This window comes from Alligator sinensis, unplaced genomic scaffold (genome assembly GCF_000455745.1).
Source record: "Alligator sinensis unplaced genomic scaffold, ASM45574v1 scaffold907_1, whole genome shotgun sequence".
Lineage (NCBI taxonomy): Eukaryota > Metazoa > Chordata > Crocodylia > Alligatoridae > Alligator > Alligator sinensis.
Window position 1 is genome coordinate 750,783 of NW_005841925.1, and position 21,048 is coordinate 771,830.

Here is a 21,048-nt window from a genome sequence, read left to right on the forward strand (position 1 = left end):
ACATACTTACCAGCTGCTGGCAGCTGAATCGCCGAATCATCTGAATCTTTTCCGAAGCTTTTCCGAATTGATTCGGATGCTTCAAATTGATTCAGAGCTTTTAATTGGTTTTCCAATTTGATTTCGATTCGCAGATTTGGTCCCTGAATCAGGCTGAATCTCCTCCAAATCAAATAGGCTGCCAAAGCTTCACACAGCCCTGCTACCCACCCACAGCCTGGTGTGACATAATCCTTGCAGCATGGCTTTCTACTCAGTAACATCTAGAGTAAGCTATATCCCCACATGGAACAAGCAAATTAGGCTACTGTATTGGCAAACAGTAGCCTAAGTCCTAGATTTACCAATGGTAGGTGTTACGACCAGGTATACCAGAGCACCAGGTGTTAACAGAAAGAGCCAAACCAGACATTCAGAAAGTGGGTGCCTAAAATTAGGCTCTTAAACACATATTTAGCAGCCTAAATAAATTACTCAATTTTAAAAGGGTGGAATACTTAGCAAGCCCTGCAGTGATCAACAGGAGATGGCGGGCAGTTGGCTTCACTGAAAGCTGAATATTTATGAGCTCTCTTCTGTTTTGGAACATTGTTGCCAGTAATACAGCATAGAGCTTTTCCATCTTCGTGGAGCTTTTTTGGGAAATCTAGCCATTGCCATGGTAAAATACTAGGTGGAGAACATTTGAAAAAAAACCCACCCTCCAAAGGAACTCAGAGCAGTGCTGGCAGATGTGCTGTCCTTTGGCATGTATGGGATCATATACAGCATTGTTAAGCCATGCTGACATGTAACTCCTTGGTATGTGTTCCAGAAGAATTAGACCAGAAAGCTCTTTCACAGTAAGAATTGCTTCTGCTTGTGTGTTTGTGCTGCACCTTGCACAGGGGCCTCAATCCTGATGAAGGGTCAGACCTGGACACAGGCATGAGCGAACCAGGCAGCCGCCTGGGCCTGAGACAGAAAGGGGGCCCAAAAATGGAGAAAAAAAATATTACAACTGCAAAAAAGAATTTTAATATTGAGCATATACATATACCTAATCCTGCATTTTTATTTCCACAAATTTAGTTTATATGTCTAAATGGTAATTTTTTTCTGTTGTTTGATTATTATTATCATTATCTCTGGCGAAGGGGGACCTGATACTAAAAGTCTGCCCAGGACCACCAGGAGTCTAGGTATGGCACTGTGGAGGGTCACTGGGTACCTCCACTATAGCAACAATGCAGCCAAAGAACGGAGGTGGGGAACTGGCAGCAAGGTCTATATCAAGCTTTTCCTGCCAGACAGAGGCAATGGCAGTAGATCTGTGGGCTCCCATTCATACAGTGGACTGTCTGGCAAAAAGATGTAAACCTGTACCAGAACAATAATACTTTGTTTATGAAAGCCTCTGACTCCTAGTCAGGGGCCAGCTTTCTAATGCCTATAGTAGGGGTTTTTTAATCAAACCTAGATCATTATCTTTTTTTTACCCCCAAGGCAACTGTCTAGTGTTTCAGAGGGAAATCAGAGTCTGTTTCCATTTATACCATATGTTTCTTATAAATTAGTCAGTGATACCCTGCCCCTCCGCCACTTTCTGCACAGATGGAGCAGACCCAGATTATTACTGCTAAGCTATTTAAGGAGTGATATGTAAAGGCAGGCAAAACAAGGTCACATCTTCTAGCCCTCTGGTCTCAGTCTCTTCTCTTTGAGTACAAGCTATCACCATGGGGCTCTTATTTGTGTGGTACTACAGTGCCGTGTCTGGGAACAAGCCTTCTCTCTATGTTTTTCAATATCTTTCCTACTGTTTTTGGTTTGAAAGTATTCAGCGGCAGGTGGGCAAGGAGCCTCAGAATTTCATTTGTGAGGAATACTGTCATAAATCTGGCCACAAACCGTGATCCCCCAGCTATCCATCCAATCTGCTCCAGAAGCATTGCCCCCTACTGCTGGAGATAAAGTAAGGTTCCTTGAATGCTGATAGAGCTATGCGAGTCTCCCTTGCTCATCTCTAGTAATAATTTTATCTGAAGCCAAACTGGTAACATAGAAATGAAAATATTCATACCCCAAAGACATCTGGTTTCCCAGTTTGTATTTGGATACCTCACTGTACACATGTTGCATGTTGCTCACTTTTGGTAGAATACACTCATGGGGCATGTCCACACATGCATGCACGTGCATTTGCAGCAGCTCAAATAGAAGCAGTGCAAATTTGAACCGGGCTTTTTGCCTCAGCATACATGCTCAGACATGTACTTTGTTGTGGAGCAAATTGTGCCACTTGGGGCAAAATAACTCTGCCTGGCTCCTCCTGGATCCGCAGCCAGGGGGAGCTAGAGCCCGGTGCTGTGCTGTCACCAGCAGTATAAAAAGTTGCCCTGTCCTGGCCTCATCCACACAAAAAGCTGCCCTGGCAAGTAACTTGGGGTCTGCTTGCTCTCAGGCGCTTCTGGGGCCCAGCCAATTAATACCTGGGGGGACTACCCCTTATGCCAGCTGAACTGCTGCAGCAGCATCCCAAATCCATTTTTAAAAATACTCCAAAATCCATGTTCTTCCACAATTAAAACAAAAGACCACTCTACACACACACACATGCACACGCATACATTTAATATTTTCATAGATTTCATAGACATTAGGGCTGGAAGGGACCTCGGAAGATCATCGGGTCCAGCCCCCTGCCCAAAGGGCAGGAAGTCAGCTGGGGTCATAGGATCCCAGCAAGATAAGCATCCAGTTTGCTCTTGAAGGTGTTCAATGTAGGCGCTTAAACCACCTCCAGTGGCAGGCTGTTCCAGACCTTGGGGGCTCGGACAGTAAAGAAATTTTTCCTTATATCCAGCCTGAAACGGTCTTGTAGTAGTTTATGACCATTCGACCTAGTCGTCATCCCTTGGGGCGCTCTGGTGAACAAACGTTCCCCCAGATACTGGTGGTCACCCCTGATAAACTTATAGGTGGCCATCAGATCACCCCTGAGCCTGCACTTTTCCAGCCAAACCTGGACGCAGTACTCCAGCTGCGGCCTCACTAAGGCTGAGTACAGGGGGAGAATGATGTTCCGGGATTTGCTTGAGAAGCATCTATGGATGCAAGCCAGCGTTTTGGTCGCTTTACGAGCCGCAGCATCGCACTGCAGGCTCATGTTCATCTTGTGGTCAATGATGACCCCCAAGTCTCTTTCTTGCATAGTGCTAGCCAACATATCTAGAGAGAGAGAGAGACAGTGATCAGTTGGGCAATGCTTTATTGGTATATTTACCATGTTAAAGCAATTTGGAAGCCTACCAGTGTGTCTATCATCATGACAAAATACAATCTAAATACCTATATGTGTTGATGTGGGCTGTTGGTTTTCTTCGCACATGATGGGTGTGTGATGGGGGATGTGGTGTTTGCAGGAAGGGGGTGAGAAAGGGTGTGGGGGAAGGTGTATGGGTAGGTGTGGGGCAATTGCTGTGGGGGCTGCTCAGGAGGGGTGGGTCCTCTGTCGCCCACAGGGTGCAGTCCCCCCCACCCAGCAAATACATGGGGGCCAGTTCCCCCTGGAGGGCCACAATCCCTATCCCCTACAGGGCCCAAGCCCCCCTGCCCAGGGTCCCAGGCACCCTGGAGGGCCTCAGCCCCCCCCACCCAGGGCCCATAACTTACCTTTCACAGCAGCACCGGGAGTGGGGCGCTCTGAGCCTACTGCTGATGGCTATCAGCTCTCGGGGACAATGTACTGGCCCTGGGGCTGCTTGTGCTGTTGCTGGGGCCCAGCCAGGCAGCACAAGCAGCCCCAGGGCTGGCAGGACCTGGCTGGACCTGGCATGCAGTCCCTGTGTGCTGCACCGGTTCCTGCCTCTGCCCCGCTATTCCTGCGGGGATGGTGGGAGCTGGCCCAGCCTTGTGTGGCTCGCTAGTCTTGCTTTGCACTGGAGCGGGTCACATGGCTCCGGGAGTCGCAGCTCCTGGGGACATCCCCCCCCCCCCGCCCCCCATGAACCCCCTCCACCCCCATTCCCCCGCTTACCCTGGACAGTGCTGGGGGCCTGAGGCAGCAAGAGCACCAAGGAGACGCTCTAGCCGAAACCAGAGCATCTCTTCTGGAGGACTGACTCCCTGCTGGCTCCAGGCATGGTCTGGGACCGTGCCTTGCTCCGCTTTTCTGTGGAGCTTTTATTTTTTTGACCCCCTGCATCCAGGGGGTCTAATTTTCTTCCCATGCTGCAAGTTTGCAGCGCGGGGAACATTTTTTCATTTCCGCATATGCCTCTTACCCCGTCTCAAAGGGGTTTGAGATGGGGCAAGAGGCACCCATGGGGCCTAGAGATGGCACAAACCCTACAAATAAATTAATCCTCGCTTAAGTCATCATCAAAGATCCTAATTCAGGGGTGAAGTTCACTTCCTGAAAGCACTAGAATTCATTACATTGAGGAAGGCACATCCAAATAGCTTCTGGGTTTCTGCAGCTATTGAACTCTTATCTTAGTGCCTTTGCCACTAAGGATTACCATTTTTTTGGCAAATATACCTATTTTAGAATATTTTTTCCATTCTCCTGTCTGATTTATTCAGTTACTCTTTAGCTTTGTTTTGTGATGTCAGAATTATTTACGTGGTTGTTAACGGTAATGTCACAGTCACTGGATAGTGAGTGAATGCATTACAGAAGACAACCAATAATTAATAAATACAGAAAAGGGCTGGCGGGTTGTAGATGGGGCTATTTGGAGGTGATTTTTAAAACCCTTAAATACTTATCTTTAGAGGACTTTGCTTTGACTATATTTCTCTCTGATGAGGACTTCTAGCCAAATGTGGCATTAGTAAGAAACCATTCAAATCTGAAGAGAGACAGAAAAATGAAAGCCTTTCTTCAGATGATGATTTGGAACATTTGTCTGTTATTCTCATTATCATAGCCTCTGCACCAGGATACTCCAGCTAAAGTCACCGATATATCACTTAATCAGTTTGAATCCTTTATAACATAGACTGAACCAATTTACATTATTTTGTCTGGGCTGTCAGATGGCCAGAAACGTTAACCTTTCCTGATATCATCTCAATGTTGTTTGTGGGTTTTCTTCCCTTCCTCTTCCCCCTTCCTACCCCAACGTCCACTCTTCCATGTCTATGTTGTTTGATCATAACTGATAAGAGCAACTGTCTTCACTTCTTTTAGAACAGCAGGGTCAGATCCATAGTTGGTGCTAAGTCAGCATTTCTCCACTGATTTCAACAAAGACTTGCTAATCTACATTCCAGCTGAGGACCTGGCCTGTAGTTGAACAGGGCCTGGTTCTCTATGCATTTCTTTTTCTCAAGTGCTGTTCATCAGAAACTTCTTAAGTTAAATATTTTCCAGGATATTTTTTCTTTACAAGTAGAGCTGGCTGTATAATGGGGATTTTTCCTGCAATAGGTTTTTTTGTGTTTTGGGGGAGGAGGGGGAGGGGGTTTGCAGGATAAAGAAATCCCCTTTTAAAATGTTTCCACTTTGAAATGGGGGAGAAATCACAGGGGAATGGAGTTTTCCCCCATCTTCCTATACTTTCTTACTACTTTTCAGGAAATGGAAGGAAATACTTTTCACTTTCAAAAAATTAAAATGTTTAAGTCTACTGTATTCCTCAGGTTGGGTTTGGATATATATATATATAGGGATCTCTGTAATATTATTTAAAAAAGAGAAATGCTACAAGGTATTGTGCTATTGTGAGAGACTTCCCATGAGCAGAGAGAGGTAGTTAACGGTGCTAGTCTGAAGTCAGGCAGAAGGAAGGGGAGATTTGCACTTAAAAACTGAACAAATCAGAGATGCATAATATTTCATGAGCAACAGCTTACTCCATCAGGTACTAAACTAAGCTGCTGCTTATGAAAACATACACCTCTGATTTAACTTCCCAGACACAGGGCCTGGATGGATAACACATTTACACTGGTGTGAAAAATAAGTGGACATTTGATTTCTAGTCATACACTAGTGTAGCTTACTAGAATCTGGTGTAGAGTTATCCCTGGAAAAATCAAGAGGAAACTACACCGTGTAAGTTACTCTGGTGTAGGCATCATGTGTCTACTTATATCCTGGGGTGACTTTTCATGTAATGCAAATAGGCTATTGCCTGCTCCTTTGCCACTAATGGCGAGGCAGTGTAGTGTAGTGCCTTCTTCAGTAGTTACCTATGAACAAATGGCCATTTGTTCACTGTGGACACTGGTGTAGGTTACAGTGCTGTATATAACTGGTATAAGACACGTTGATTTTGACATGCTGTATAGCCAGGCCTATAGAGTGGAGATAAATGCTACCAATAATGGTATCAGGGATACAAGCTGTAGCCATATTGGTCTGCAGGCAAAAGGAATCAGAACTTGTGGCAGAGGTGATATCTTGTATTCGACCAACTAGATATTTGCACACACACAAAAACATTATTTGCAAGTTTTCAGGCGCACACACCCTTCTTCAGGCACAGGAGAATGCAAAGTGCTGGATTTAAACCTCAATGACATATGGCCCCCAAACCTTCGATCCTGGCTTTAGGGGCTCATAATCCATCTTCTCCTGATATTTTAAGGGATGTGGGGAAGGAGCCAGTGGGTAGTTCTGTGGCAATTTTCCAAAATGTGTCACTACTCTTGGTTTTGACTGACTTCCTATGACACACAGGTAGGGGTCCATCAGAACCCTGCAAGGCTTTCTTCACCTTACGAGATGTTTCTTAGCTCTGTGACTCCAGTGGTGACCTGCCATATGGATGGCCTCAGAGCTAAGGACCCAAGGCTTTTCAGCTTCCCTGCTCCCTGCAGTGGAGCCAGGAGTCTTGCAACCTCAACTTGACATGGGGCGACTCTACCACCACAATGGTGCAGATGATCCTGCATGGCACCCATCTGCTCTGAACGATAATATATACTGTTCTGATTTTTAGACTGACTCCATATTTGTTGATTGAGACTTCTGTGACTCTTATTAAGGGGGAAAAAGGTAGACTTATAAGTGGAATAACATGTCATTTCACGTAACCCCATCCAGGAGGCACTGTTTTAGGAGGTCTCAGCTGTCTTAATAGTAACTCTTCTTTTGCCCATTCTTACTCCACAGTGGAAATATCTACACAAGACACTACTGCACAGTAGTTACTGCACCGTTATTTAGTACTTGTATAATCTAATACTAAATAAATGCTCAGTAACCAGAGTTATGGCGCAAAAGTGCCGGTGATCACTTTTTTTAGTGACGCTACTGTGCAGTAGCCTAATAATACTGCACACTAGCATATTAACACTGTCTGTGCTGTGACATGCTACTGTGCAGTATTATTCAGCTACTGTGCAGTTAGCATCTCATGTAGATGCTCCCAGTGAGAGAAACTGAGGAAATTTAGGCCTCAAACAGGCACAGAGACAGTTACCATGCAGCAGCTGAGGCCATCTGTTCCATCAGCATCCTCTTAATTTAGCTGCCTTATTCTGCCCAGACTTGTTCTCATTTGTGCCTAAACTTCCTTGTAGGGCTGTCCCATTCATCTTCTGGTCTAAGCTTTTCCCCGTGGATCTAGTGAGCCTCTCAGTCATAATTATTAGTCCCTACCCTCCTTCAGATGTCACCCAACCCTCTCATAGTTCAAGCCATGTTTGATCCAGACACCTCAGCTTCCAAATATGTAATTTTGTGTCTGGTTTCCCTCATGATTCAGTCACACATTCGGGTTTCTAACTGTCCACTGTATAAATAATCAAGCTTAGACACAATTACCGGCAGTGGATAAAATTCTCCATTTGCTTCAATTAAGTTATGCCAATTTACATCAGTTGATGATGTGGATTTATATTTCTAAGTCTGACACAGACTGGGATATTCCAAGGAGGCATTCCAGTGCATAGGTAGCAACTTTGGTTTTTGCCAGTGGGTGCTTGCAAATGTAAAAAAACCTCCCAAAAAGCAGTGCTTTGAACTTGGCATGTTCCTGCACCAAGCTGCAAACACATGCCTAGAACAGGCAGTGTATTACTTCAAACCAGTTCTGCAGCATCTGTAGAGTTCAGGCACTTTAGTGGGGGTTTTTTGACACTTTTATCTAATAGCCCATTGGATCAGCTTTAGTTAAGTGTCAAAAAGCCCCGCTAAAACACCTGATCTTTACTGACACTGAAGAGCTGGGTTGAAGTAACATGCTGCTACTTCTCGTAAAGCATGCTTTTGTTTTGTTTTTTAATGTCTGCAAGCATCCACGGCTGTGTCTCATGGGTGCTGAACACCCGCTATTTTTTTTAGTGGGTGCTTGAGCCCTGGAGCACCCACGGAGTTGGCACCTATGTTCAGGTGCCACTGGATTTTGATGGGAGTTGGATGCTGAATTCAAACCTGTTCGAAATTCCAGCTATAATCTCGCCTTGCAGTATATCCATACTCTGCACCTCACTTCTCCATCCATAAAACAGTAATAATCCCTTCTTTCTCACACTAATCTGTCAGGATTGCAATCTTTTCATGGGAGCTGTCTCTACTATGTTTATGTACAGTACTTAGCACACTGATGATATGTTATCCTTTGGGGAGCCTAAATGCTGCTGTAATAAAGAAATACACAGGTCTTCCCAAAGGTCACTATTAGATTGTGGGTCTGATAGGCAAAATCATCTAACACAGTTTAAGAACCTCAGTTCCACTGAAACACAGTTGACTTTAGAGCTCATGTTCATTAATTATTTGGATAATGGAACTGAGGGCATATGTAGCAAATCTGCAGATGCCACAAAGTTGGGTAGAGTTGCAAACACTCTGTAGAGCAGTAATAGGATCCAGAATGGATCAACAAGGACAAGTGCAAAGTCCAACACTCGGGGTGAAATAATTACATACAATCTTGGGAATAAATGTACCTTCAGAGGACCTGGAAGTTATAGTAGACCATAAGCTGAATATTAGCCAACAGTGTGCTCTTGTGCTAAAAAAGCCAACAGCTTGCCAGGTTGTCTTAACAGAAGTGTCACTTGCAAATCAAGGGAAATGATTCTTTCACCCTATTCAGCACTGGTGCAGCCTCAGCTGGAGTACTGTGTCTAGTTTGGGGCCCCATACTTCAAGAAGGATGTGGATAGACTGAAAAGGGTCCAGTGCAGAGCAACCAAAATTATTAGCAGCCTGAGAAGCAACACTTATGAGGAAAGGCTGGAAGAGCTAGGGTTAATTATTCTGGAGAAGAAAAGAATGATGAGGGATTTGATAACAGCCTTTAAATACCTGAAGGGTGATTATAGAGAGGATGGAGACAGGTTTTTCTCCATGGTTACAAGGGACAAGACTAGGAACAATGTGCTCAAGCTGCAGCAGAGAAAAGATATGTTGGAGATTAGAAGGAACTTCCTGAATATAAGGGTGGTCAAGCTTTTGAACAGGGTACCTAGAGACGTGGAATCTCCACCCTTAAATATTTTCAAGAGCAGGTTGGACAGACATTTGGCTGGGATGGTTTAGTCAGGTTGATCCTACCTTAAGCAGGGGGATGGACTAGATGACCTTGTGAAGTCGTTTCTGGCCCTACTTTCCTATGATTCTAAATCATTTAGGCATGTTTGAAAATGTTTCATTTCTGCATCATTGCCTTTAGAACCTGAATTGTTCACAACTGAGAAAGCAACATGACATTTGCCTTTGTGTAATGTCAATGTTTTCAGGCTTTTCCCCTGTGAAAACATGTTCATGGCCTATGAGTTGCATCCTGGTTTGCTGTCTGGCAGAGAAGCCAAGGATTGAATGGATCTGAGGATTCCAGTACTTTGCTACTCACCAGAACATGTGGCAATGTGCTGCAAGACTCTGTGAAGGAAACTTGCTCTGATGCTCTTTGTACTGTGGATAAACCCTGGACCTCTAAGCTCTTGGGCTCACAGTTTGACTCCATATTGCAACAGATTCTAGTATCTCATTATGAATTGCTACGTTCATTTTTACTTTGCCTTTCTACTAATGGAATCCATTCTGCTCAGGAGGGACCCTTACCAATGAGTTCCTGACAGATGAAGAGCTCTATATTCGGTGGTTGCAGATTGTGACCTTCCTTCCTGTGATGTCCTTCAGCACTCCGCCATGGGTCTGCTGTGATGACTGGGTATGTACTCTCTATGCCTCATATCATCAAGTGTTCCCTGGCACCACAAGATCCAGATAATGTGCTCTGTAGAGACTCTTATACAAGAATCTGAAGGGCTTTGCCAATGTTAGTCCCAATAATAGCACTGTGAAACAGGTATTACCCATCCCCTTTTTGCAGATAATTTCTGCACCTCAGCTTGTTTATGCCAGAAATAGTCTGTATTTGGGTGCCTAAAATTGGGTTTCCAAATCAATAGGTTCCTAATGTGCATGGCTTGTTTCTTCAGTAATGTTCAGCAATTTTAGGCTCAAGTTCTGTCAAAGCAATGGGGGAAATAAATTCCAGGATAAAGGCTCTCCAGTACGAACTGTTTTGCCTTGCAGGTTTAAATTTAGGGTCTGTTAGCTCAAGCTTTTCAATTGATCTCCAAGAAAGTCAAGTCACTTCCTGTGGAAATGGTGCAATATGGTCCTTGTGGTTAAGTTTGCCCAACAACTGGGCAAAAGCTGCCTTTTGCCCCACCTGTGACTTGGGAGGGTCATCAAGCCAATTTAGATAGAGTACATTGCACTTCTCCTCACTAGAAGCCCAAAAGATGTGGTTGACCTTACCAAGACCCATAACTGAAGGAAATGCTTGTCCTGAAGTAGTTGAAAAATCCCATTTGGGCCATTAGTGTCATCTGAGATTCAGGAGTGACCAGGAAACCAAAATCGCCATCTAATTTTTTGCCAAGCAAAGAGTAGGAGGGCCTCTGAGAAGTAGGAGCAGGAATCACATATACTGGACTCCTAGGGTACATCTCTACAAGCATAATGCAGGGGCCCCTGTTTCCCACAGGACAAATAGCAGTGGCACATATTTGTGCTGCTGCTATTTGTCCCCAGGCACACCCCTGCACGTGTCCTCTGGCACACAGCAAAGGTACCCAGATGGGGTAGGGAAGGCTGGGCCCAGCACCTGTGCTGGCCCCAGGACCCTTACCCAGGGTTCTGGGTACCTCTGGGGCAGCAGCAGCACCGAGCCAGCCACTCAGAGCCTGGCCATCAGCCAGAGAATGGTTGTGATTGGTCAGGCTGTGGTTCTGTAGGCGCACACATGCTGCATTTTTTAGTGGTAGTTTTTTTTTACACTGAGATCTCCTGGTATAAAAAAAAACCCCACCGTGCTGTAAATTAGCAGCATGGCACATGGGTGCATGTGTGCTGTATGTAGTTTGCAGTACCTCAAACAGCTTTGAAGTGCTGCAAACCGCATGTGCATGCTCATGGGGACATGTCTGTAGCATCCTTCTTCTAACCTGTAGACTCCATGGTCTTCTTTTGAACTTATGACAGCTCTCTCCCATCCAGATCTCAATTTCAGCAAAGCAGGAAGAGAACAAAGCATTCATCCATTCAGGTCTGATGAAAGCAAGTTGTATACCATTGACACAGATGTCAGCACCAGTATTCATGAAGCCTTGCTACATTGTCGTGCATGCTGAAGGGGAGTGGTGATATGCACCATCTCTCTCTCTCTCAGCAAACATGTACCTGGGGGAAATGTAATTCCCAACCTTTTCAGTTTAGTGGATGCATCACCTCCGAGGCACTGACTTTTCCATAGTGAGGACAGAAAATCAGACAGAAATAGCAGCCAAAGAAGCACATGTTTCTGCATCAGTACTTCTCTCCCCTCCATATACTATCACCACTGCAACAACATAGGAAACTTATTTTTTTCTTTATGATTTGGTTTTAGCATCAACTAGCTGGTACCAGAAAGAGAATCAGTAAGGCTGGTTCATCCAAACATGCCATTTGTTCTGATGGTGACAGACATGTTTCCCTGAGGATTCAATTTTAGGATGATAAGTCTGGTAAAATTCAAGCTGAAAGACTTAGGAGTTAAATCACACCTTCTATGTCAGTAGTCAGAGGTGGATCCAGTGTGGGGTGCAGAGGCACAATCACACCCCCTTTTGATTCCCACTGCCAGTGTAAGGAGAAGAGTCCCAGGTCCTCATCGGGGAGGCCATTGGGTATGTGTGTGAGGGAGCTAGCTGACACCCCCAGGCTCTCTCCAACCCAGTGCTAGCCCTAGAGAGCTACAGTTTTACTTTTTGAGTAAAGGAGCCCACAGCAGGAGGGGTACAGGGATCCCACACTCATGCCACAGCAGTAGCAGCTGAGATGCAGGGAGCTCACACCACATCAATCTGTCACAGCTGTTTGCACTTGCTTGTCCAGTGGTTCACTGATCATTTTTTTGCTAGGATTAATTGTCCATGCTTTTCTGCATGACCTTGTTTTCCCTCTGGGAGTGAAAAGTCTTGTTTTTCTGTTCTCTTTGCCATTTATTAATTGAGAGAACTTGTTGAATTCTTCTTCCCAGGTGCTGAATCTCACTAGACAGTACATACAGAGGCATCAAGAGTTTGTTGTCCCACTCATTTTAAAATACAGCAAGGAGTGGCTATCCATGGGGTATCCCATCTTCCGGCCAGTGTGGTGGCTCAGCCCTAATGACCCTATCACCTTTACAGTAGATGATGAATTTCTCATTGGAGATGAGGTAGGTAATGCAGACATGGGGACTAATTCTACTCAGGGGCATTTTCACAATGTAATTTAGACCAGCTGACCTCTGTGCTTCCCCTTCCCATTACCCCAGCTCCCCCACCAAGCAGTCTGGATCAAATGGAGTTTGTTAGAAACTTTGGGATTGATCCAAAGCCCATTAAAACCAATGGAAGATTCCTATCTATTTCAGTGGACTTTCGATGGAGCCATAGACTTGGAAAAGACCTAGTAAGTCATTCATACTCATCCAGATTTGGGGGCCAGCAAATGATTTTCCTCAGTGATCTCGAGTGCTTTTCCCAGTCTAATTTTTAACTGGGTCTAGCAACTGAGAATCTACCATGTCTTTTAATTCTGCCATCTTCCAGATTCTACTGTCAGAAAATGCCTCCTAATCTTAAACCTAATTTTTTTTTCTTCTGAACTTTGTCACAACTCTAGCCCCATTATCACCTCTCCCATCAGATGTCTAGGCTGTCCAAACATGTGCAGTCATGGCCAGATGCTCACCTTGACAATCTCTTAGCCCAGGGAGGCATCCTTAGGTTCTTAAACCTTCCCTACAATGTCAGCTTCTCTAGGCTCTTCATACTTTTTATTGCTCTTCATTTTTGTCTTCACTCCAGTTGCCCCACCTTTGGAAACATCGGCAAACACTACACAAGAGTAATTGTCACCTGTGGAAAATTCTCTGCAGTGTCAGCATTTTGTATTTAGGTTTATGACCCTTTGGCAGGATAGCTGCCTTGTATAGTGTTGGTATAAAAACCAGGGCTTTCCAACTGTAGTGATCACTGGGATGAGTAAATACAGGCATAGGTGAATGAGAAGAACAACACACTTTAATTTGTGGAGCATGACACAATGTCTGCAGACCCTTTGTCTGTATCTCACTAAGTGACTAGCTAGAGGCTCTATCACTAAGGGATCATTTCCCAAATCCCAACTCCCTCAGCCTCCTACTAGGGAGCATCCATAAAGTATAACTTCTATCACTATACCAACCATCCAAGGAAAACCATTGCTTTTATCTTCCATTCTATTTCCTTAATAACCCCTATCCCTCCAGTTTCATAAAAACATTGGCTTGTTGCAGAATGCTCTGTGCCTGTGCACTTAAAGGACTGGGTGTATACAGTCAACTTAGGCTGTCATGAAGCTGCTTTTGGGAGCAGGCAGAGATGTAACTTATGGTAAAATGTTGGTACTCTGGGCAGCATGGTTGGGAGGGAAGCAAGTGCTCTTCTGCTGGCACAGGAGCTTCTGCAGTTGTGCTTTTGGCTGCTGTTGCCACAGCACAAGCTCCCCAAATATGGACTTCTGCAGTGGCAGCAAGCAGTGCGGGTTTTCATTCTGGCGCCCCCACTGAATTGGTGTTTGGGGTTGATGCATTGCTTCCCATTCATCCCCAGGTTACACTGTGCAGGTTTGGCACGCTTGCTTCTGGTAGTCTTGCTTTGGAACATAGAGGCATTGTGCATTTGGTTGATATTGAAACGATTACTGGGACTTAATTTAAATTTTCATTGAATTTGCAGATAGAGTGATGCTAAGGAATCAAAATAGATATTAGAGGAAGTGTTGGTTGCAATCATCCTTAACAGTGCCCTGGAGCTGCATGAAAAGAGGGAACACTGTTATAGTTTACAAATGACTTCTGTTTTTGACTGATTTTGCTTATTTTTAACTGTTTCACCTGTTTTCCTGCTAATTAGCATTTGTTACACTCCTGGACAAAAGGAAAATGGGAGGTTAAAAGCTGAGAGCTTAGAATCTCCTAAAATCTAATCTCACATCTATCACTCACTTTCTAGAGCCTTGGACAAGTCCTATCAACTCCTTGTTCCAGGTTCCCTTTGTAAAGCAAGGATAATAATGATAGTACTTATCTACCTCTTGGGGACTAATCAGTGTTTTGAAGGTGAAAACCACAAAGGACCTGGTCCAGTGCAACTTCAGTAGCACTGCCCTCAATAGTGTCTTCTACTGATTCTAGAGTAATTATTCAAAATGAATATTCATTTGAAAGAGCTCCCTCCCCCCCTAACCTGTTTCTCCACTCTCCTTGCCCACTTCAAAGCACACCTATAAGTAAATGTAAGCTGGAGAAATGAAATAAAGTATAAATTTTCCAGACAGTTAACAGCCTCCTCAAGACATCACCAGCCATGGTCCAAGAAAGAAAGATTACAAACCTACTTGGTTCTATGTATCAGTCATTCACTAAAAGCTGTCTGCCCAGCTTTTGGCAGTTGATTTCTGCATAGATGCCTCCCAGAATCCCTTGTTTCACGAGGGAAAAAGAGGGTTCTGAGATGCCTTTGAGGATTGGTTGCAACTGGGTGAAAGCTGGAGGTCATGATGTGAGAAAAGCGTGAGATTATCTGACACGGAGTCACAGGCTGGGGTCAGTGTCAGGATCCAGGCATATCAGCAGCTGGTCTGTGTACAGGATTTACTTACATGAAGCTATTTTTTGACCTCATGGGCTGCTAAATTGCAGAGCCATTCATACTATTTATGCTACAATATTTTAAACAACACTTGTTTAGACTAATAAGGCAAATGAGCGTTATCAATTAGCATTTAACAAGATAGCTGTAGTACTTTAAAAAGCAATCAACATTTTTCTGCATTTTCTACTAGAGTTTCAAACACCACGGATATCTAATTAGGTTTCCTGAAACTTTCCTTATTTGTTCAGATCAAGATTAATTTAAGTGCCTAAACACTTTTGCAACTTTGGGATGTTCACACGTTGATCTTGCCTTGAGTATCTCATGTAGCTGCCTCCACAGATTTATCACTTTCATTGCAGAGAGATATGCTAAGTGTTCATTTAGCATATAAACTGCATAAAATGTAGTGTGAGTTATGGCCTTATTAAGTCTAGACAATCAAAGAGCTTTCTTATTGGCTTATTAGAAACTTTAAATAACCTTTTTGTCTATTAAATAATTCTGCTTTGATATTTTATATTTTGCTCCTCTTTTCCTTAATTATTTACATGGGTAAGATATCAAGGTGGCTTAACATCTCATCTGCTTCCTCACTGTATTCCCTGAACTTGTGATCTCTTTATGACCTCACAGTTTTCTTCAGAGCAACACACAAACAGAAGATGACTTTAATTCCAAATAACATCTATCTGTGTGTTAGCTCCTTAGTAGAGTTTTCTCCTTGGCAAAAGGAGAAAAAGACACGTGTTTCAGGGAGAGAAATATAAACGTTTCAATTGAAAACATATTTTATGATTTGTGTGTATTATTTGATCTTGAAATGTGTGGGCTAGGTGGGCTTTTCTGGCTGTGCTGGGACTGACTATTGTATAGCAGCCATATATGAGTTACACCAGGCCTGCCCCTCTGGTTGTTCACAACATGACCCTGGCACCTCACTTGAAGGGAGGTTGACCCAGAGGAAACAGACATGCTGTACCTCGCCCGTTCCTGGCAGATGAGCTCCAATCCTGCAGACTCTTATCTCGCTTGCACAGAAATCAGAGATAACACTCACTTTTACCTCACCTTGTGGCTGAGGAGATGTGGGGTGGGTTTCTGGGTGAATGATTCAGAAGGTGGCTCTGTGAGCTGGAACTATTTCTATTCCCCAGTGTGATGTTGCCAGACCCCCTGCTGCTGTAGAAGCATTCATTTTTCCAGTTGAGATAAAACCACAGTCCTTGATCACTTTTATTCGTTTACGAATTCCATGACACCTCTCCTAAAGAGGGGCACGCTGACCTTGGCATCCTGAGACCTGTCTGCTTGCTTCTGCACTTAACCCTTCTCCAATCCTTGTCCCCACAATCAGTTGGGCCAAATAAGATCCTGATCACAAACAAGAGTTCACGGTGGAAAATGTTATTTGACAATAAACTTGGCTGAAAACATTGCTACAATAACAAAAGTCTGGAATTTTGGCTGTAATGTTGAAGATTAGTTACAATCACAAGAAAACTAAAACATATTTCCTTCCCAAGAAACATTTGAATTGAAAAATCTCCTGTGCGATTGAATCAGACAGTTCCAGCACAGAAATGTGGTCTGCATTAGCAGGGAGAGATTCTTGTCTAAGATACCACAAGCTCAAGAACAAAGATTGAAGCAGCCTCAGACCTTTCTCCCAAGAGGTGCAAAGCCAAAGTTTGGCTGAAAGTTCAGCTCCTAAAATATTGTTCATTTAAGTGTTTTCTAAGCAAATAGTGCAAGGCCTCTATGTTCTGAACTGATTCAAGACAAAGCCTATTCCACTTTCCAAAGCCAACCTGGACTAAATATTTTATGAGCTCTGAATTTGGATACACATTTGCTAAAGATTTTTCAGGCACTTAGAGATGTGAGGGGCTGGCAGTACCCAAATACCTCAGAAAAGAGCATACTTGGTGAACTCCTAGCACTATCAGTTTCAGAAAGCATCCCAATCCAAGTAGAGGTATTCTCCTGAAGGATTTTCACTACAGTACTGGAAGGGTTTAAAACCTTGGAGCGCTGCATTGAGCCCTTTGTAGGAGTCTTCCCTTGCTATAAGCTCCTTCTACAAAGTGAAGTACAAAAGGCCTTCATGTTAAAGCTTGAAGGTGGTTCATGGGCTGACTTTAGTGAATTTTGCATCAGACCCTTAATGAGTCACTTCAAGTAGGAAGAATGTGCTAGTTTTTAGTTCCGGTTCTTATCCTAGTAAAATTCAGGACCAAATTTCCACAGATTTCAATGGGAGCATGATCTGACCCATAGCAATGTCCTTCCTATATCCATAGTTAAGTAAGTGGTAAAGATCTAGAAAGAGGATGTAGAGATACAGGTTGTTGTGTTAATACAATGGAAAATACAATGGAGTACAATGAAAAAGTGTATGGGTAACTTATAGCAATGTAACAAACTGGGTCCTGGACTTCCAAGGGAATAAGAATGTGTAAAGGCAGAATTTTAAAGTAGAGAATTGCAAGTGCAAGTCATAGAATCATAGAAAATGAGGGTTGGAAGGGACCTCAGGAGGTCATCTAGTCCAACCCCCTGCTCAAAGCAGGACCACCCCCAACCTCATCATCCCAGCCAAGGCTTTGTTTAGCCAGGCCTTAAAAACCTCCAGGGATGGAGATTCCATAACCTGTCTGGATAGCTTGTTCCAGTGTTTTATTACCTTCCTAGTGAGAAAGTTTTTCCTAATATCTAACCTAAATCTCCCTTATTACAACTTGAGACAGTTGCTCTTTGTTATGTCATCTGCCACCACTGAGAACAGTCTAGCTCCATCCTCTTTGGAACCATCCTTCAAGTTATAGTCATAGAATAATAGAAAATGAAGGTTGGAAGGGAACTCAGGAGGCAGAGATGGACCTGAGCAGGCTGTGGGGCCCGGGACAAATCAGCCTGTGTGGGACCCCGCCCCTGGATGCAAGGAAGCCAGCGGCGGATTCAGTGGCAGAGGGGGTGCTGAGTGGCCGGATGTGAAGCAGGTGGCAGCATGGAGTCACTCTGCGTGGCTCTGCAGAGCCCCCCAAAGCGTGGGGCCACCCAAAGCACAGGGCTCAGGGCGGTCATCCCAATTCGCATCCCCGTGGGACGGCCCTGTCAGGAGGTCATCTAATCCAACCTCCTGTTCAAAGCTGGACTATCCTCAACTATATCATCCCAGTTAAGACTTTGTCTAGCTGCGTCTTAAAAACCTTCAAGGATGGAGATGCCACAACTTTTAAAAGCAGGCAATGCTGTTATGCCTGTACTTTAAAATATTCTCAGAATTAAAAAGCAGGTATAACACAATGTCATAGAGCTGCTTGAATGACAAAATCATCTATCTCATACTAACTGGATTTAAAACCCTGCCAAAATTCACAAAGAATATTTCATGCTCAACTATAGATATTTCCTAGGGCTGTCTGAAGCTTCAGTAACCAATTTGATTCGGAGTAGATTCGGCCCGATTTGGTGGCCGAATCACCGAATTCGAATCAAGAGACCCATTAAAAGGTCCGAATGCATTCAGAAGCCTCCAAATCGATTCGGAGAGATTCAGAAAGATTCAGAAGGCTTGCAGAAAACAGAAACTGAGAAGAGGGATGGGGAGGGGTAATCTTCTATATATGGAAAAGGCTGAGAGTGGGGGAAAGACTGCTCTGATATTGATATCTGTAGCTGGCCACTGACTGTGATCTTTCTCTAAATTCCCTTCCCATCACAGTTCTCTGGGGGAGACATAGAAACAACATATAAAGCTGTCTGAAGTGATCTGTGCCTTTTGTGAGCTGTGTCACTCTTGGACCAGCAGTGTCTCAAGGGTTCTGGCTTGCTACCTAGTTTCTTGGTAGGTAGTCTCTCTTCTTGTAAGTTGTATCCAATCCTTTCCTACTTACCCTTGCCTACAATCCCTATTGTTATCCCTATTCATTCCTTTCAATTAATTCTTCCCCCCAAATCCTCTTATTTGTTCTTATTAGTCTGTCTTGATTCTTTCCCCCCACAACAAGAAATCTGTGTTTTCCCTCACAGTGTGTCATCACTATGCAAGAAAGCACAACACATATTACAGACATGCACACATTTTGCAGCACACCAAACAGAATGAAGCGTGCTGGAAAGGCAGGTGCCAGGTCTTCTGGCAGGGAAGAGAGAGGGGGCAGAGGGAGAGCTGCAAGTTCCCCCCACCCCAAACATAGACGCACCCTCTTTCCTAGCAGCAATGAGTCTTCTGCTGCTAGTGGGAGCAAGGATGTGGTAGCAGTGCTTTGACCTGCACCACTACCACCAACACCACTAACCAGCAGCAGCATGACATTCTCCACCCCAATTTCAGTTCCCAGCATAAGCTTTCCAGTGCCAGAGGAGGAGCTGGATCTGGAAGCAGAGGAGCTCAGGGCTATAGCAAAGAAAATTCTGGGGAAGGAGGGGGAATCTGAGTTTGTGCTCCACACCCCTCAAAGTTCCCCTAGAGGCAGGTCTCCTCTGGAAGGTACCTCAAAGGAGGTTGTGGGGGCAGGTGGCTCAGCTCCTCCTGTTGTTGTGCCTCTGCCTGGTGAGGAGAGGGATAAGGCAGGATCCCCACCCTCAACCCAGAAGCAGGTGGGTAGTGTAGTGTGGGATCATTTTGAGGTAGCAGATGATCCCAGGTATGCTACCTGCCAGCACTGCTGAAGGGAGATCAGCCAGGGCAAGGATGTGAAATACTTTGCCACCATGGTGATGCTGTTGCGTCTCAGGAGGCAGTACCCTCTTGCCCTCAGCTTGGCACCAGTGGGAGCATGCCCAAAAAGAAGTCCTGCTGTCACTCCAAAGCCCCCAGCCCCAAGAAGCAGGCTACCCTGAACCAGTGGCAGGCCACCCTGAACCAGTGGGGGAAGGGTGGAGACAAAGGGGGGCAGGTTTTGAAGGCAAGTGAAGTGACCTAGCGCATTGGGGAGATGCTTGCTCTGGATGGCCCTTCTCCTTTTTTGAGCGTCCAGGGTTCAGGCAGCTCATGACCTTCATGGCCCCATCATACTAAGTGCCCGCACCTTTAACAGGACAGTGGTGCCCTCCCTATATGAGGTATGCAGGGAGTACTTGAGGGAGGGGCTGCAGAAGGCAGGGCTGTAGGTAGCTTTGAACTTCACCTCAGATATCTGGACCAGCTGGGATGGAGATCATGCCTACCTCTCCCTCACAGAGCACTGGTTTGATCAGTCTGGGTGTTAGTGGGCTCTTCTTCAAGTGGAGGTGATGGATGGGTCCCACACAGCAAGGGAAATCATGATGGCCATGAACCGCATGGTGCAGGGGTGGCTCATTGAGCAGGACGAGCTCACCCGTGGGTTATAACGGGGCCAATATGATCAAGGCGGTGTGTGATGCCAACTTGTGTGCCACACAGTGGAGGCCAACAAAGTTCCACTTCATAGTCAGGGACACTTTGGAGGGGGACAGGGCTCCCAGTGATGGTCCCGTCACTATGGCAGGGAGCCAGCTTATTTCTAAATGCAGGAAGGTGGTGGGCTACTTCCACCAGAGCATCAAGGGGGACAAGATGCTGTGGGACAAACAGGCAGAGCTGAGCATCCTCCAGCACAAAATCATGCAGGCTGTGGAGACTCGGTAGAACTCCACGTACCTGGTGCTGGAAAGGCTGGTCAAGCAGCAGAAAGCCATCCATGAGATGGCTTTGTTTGGGGAGATTGGGATCAGTGGCCCCCTTAACAAAACAGAGCGGGATACCATCTCCCAGATCTTGGTGGTCTTCAAGCCATTCCTCAAGGTCACCGGGAGCCTCAGTGCTGGTGATACCCTCCTTAGCTGGCTGATCCCCATAGTAAAGGAGCTTGAGAATGAAATGGAGAAGTTCCAGGGGATTGATGTTCCTGGCTCGGGCAAGCCGCTTTCATCAGAGATGCAGGCACTGGTGAAGCAGCT

The 21,048-nt window shown here is 44.9% G+C and overlaps 1 protein-coding gene across 3 annotated transcripts in view; it reads left to right on the forward strand.

Moving 5' to 3' along the window:
• LOC102385581 (SITS-binding protein-like) overlaps positions 1-21,048 on the forward strand; it is an 81,612-nt gene that overhangs the window by 46,342 nt on the left and 14,222 nt on the right. For 2 of the 3 annotated variants that reach the window (XR_003092976.1, XM_006019212.3), the window contains exons 8-9: positions 9,994-10,115; positions 12,477-12,656. Coding sequence is in view for 2 of the 3 variants with exons in the window: in XM_006019212.3 (XP_006019274.1) it covers positions 9,994-10,115; positions 12,477-12,656 (302 nt within the window). In the remaining variant the exon portion in view is untranslated. Of the gene's footprint in view, positions 1-9,993; positions 10,116-11,452; positions 11,762-12,476; positions 12,657-21,048 lie in introns of those variants that run through there. The other variant, XM_025198601.1, reaches the window with a different exon arrangement.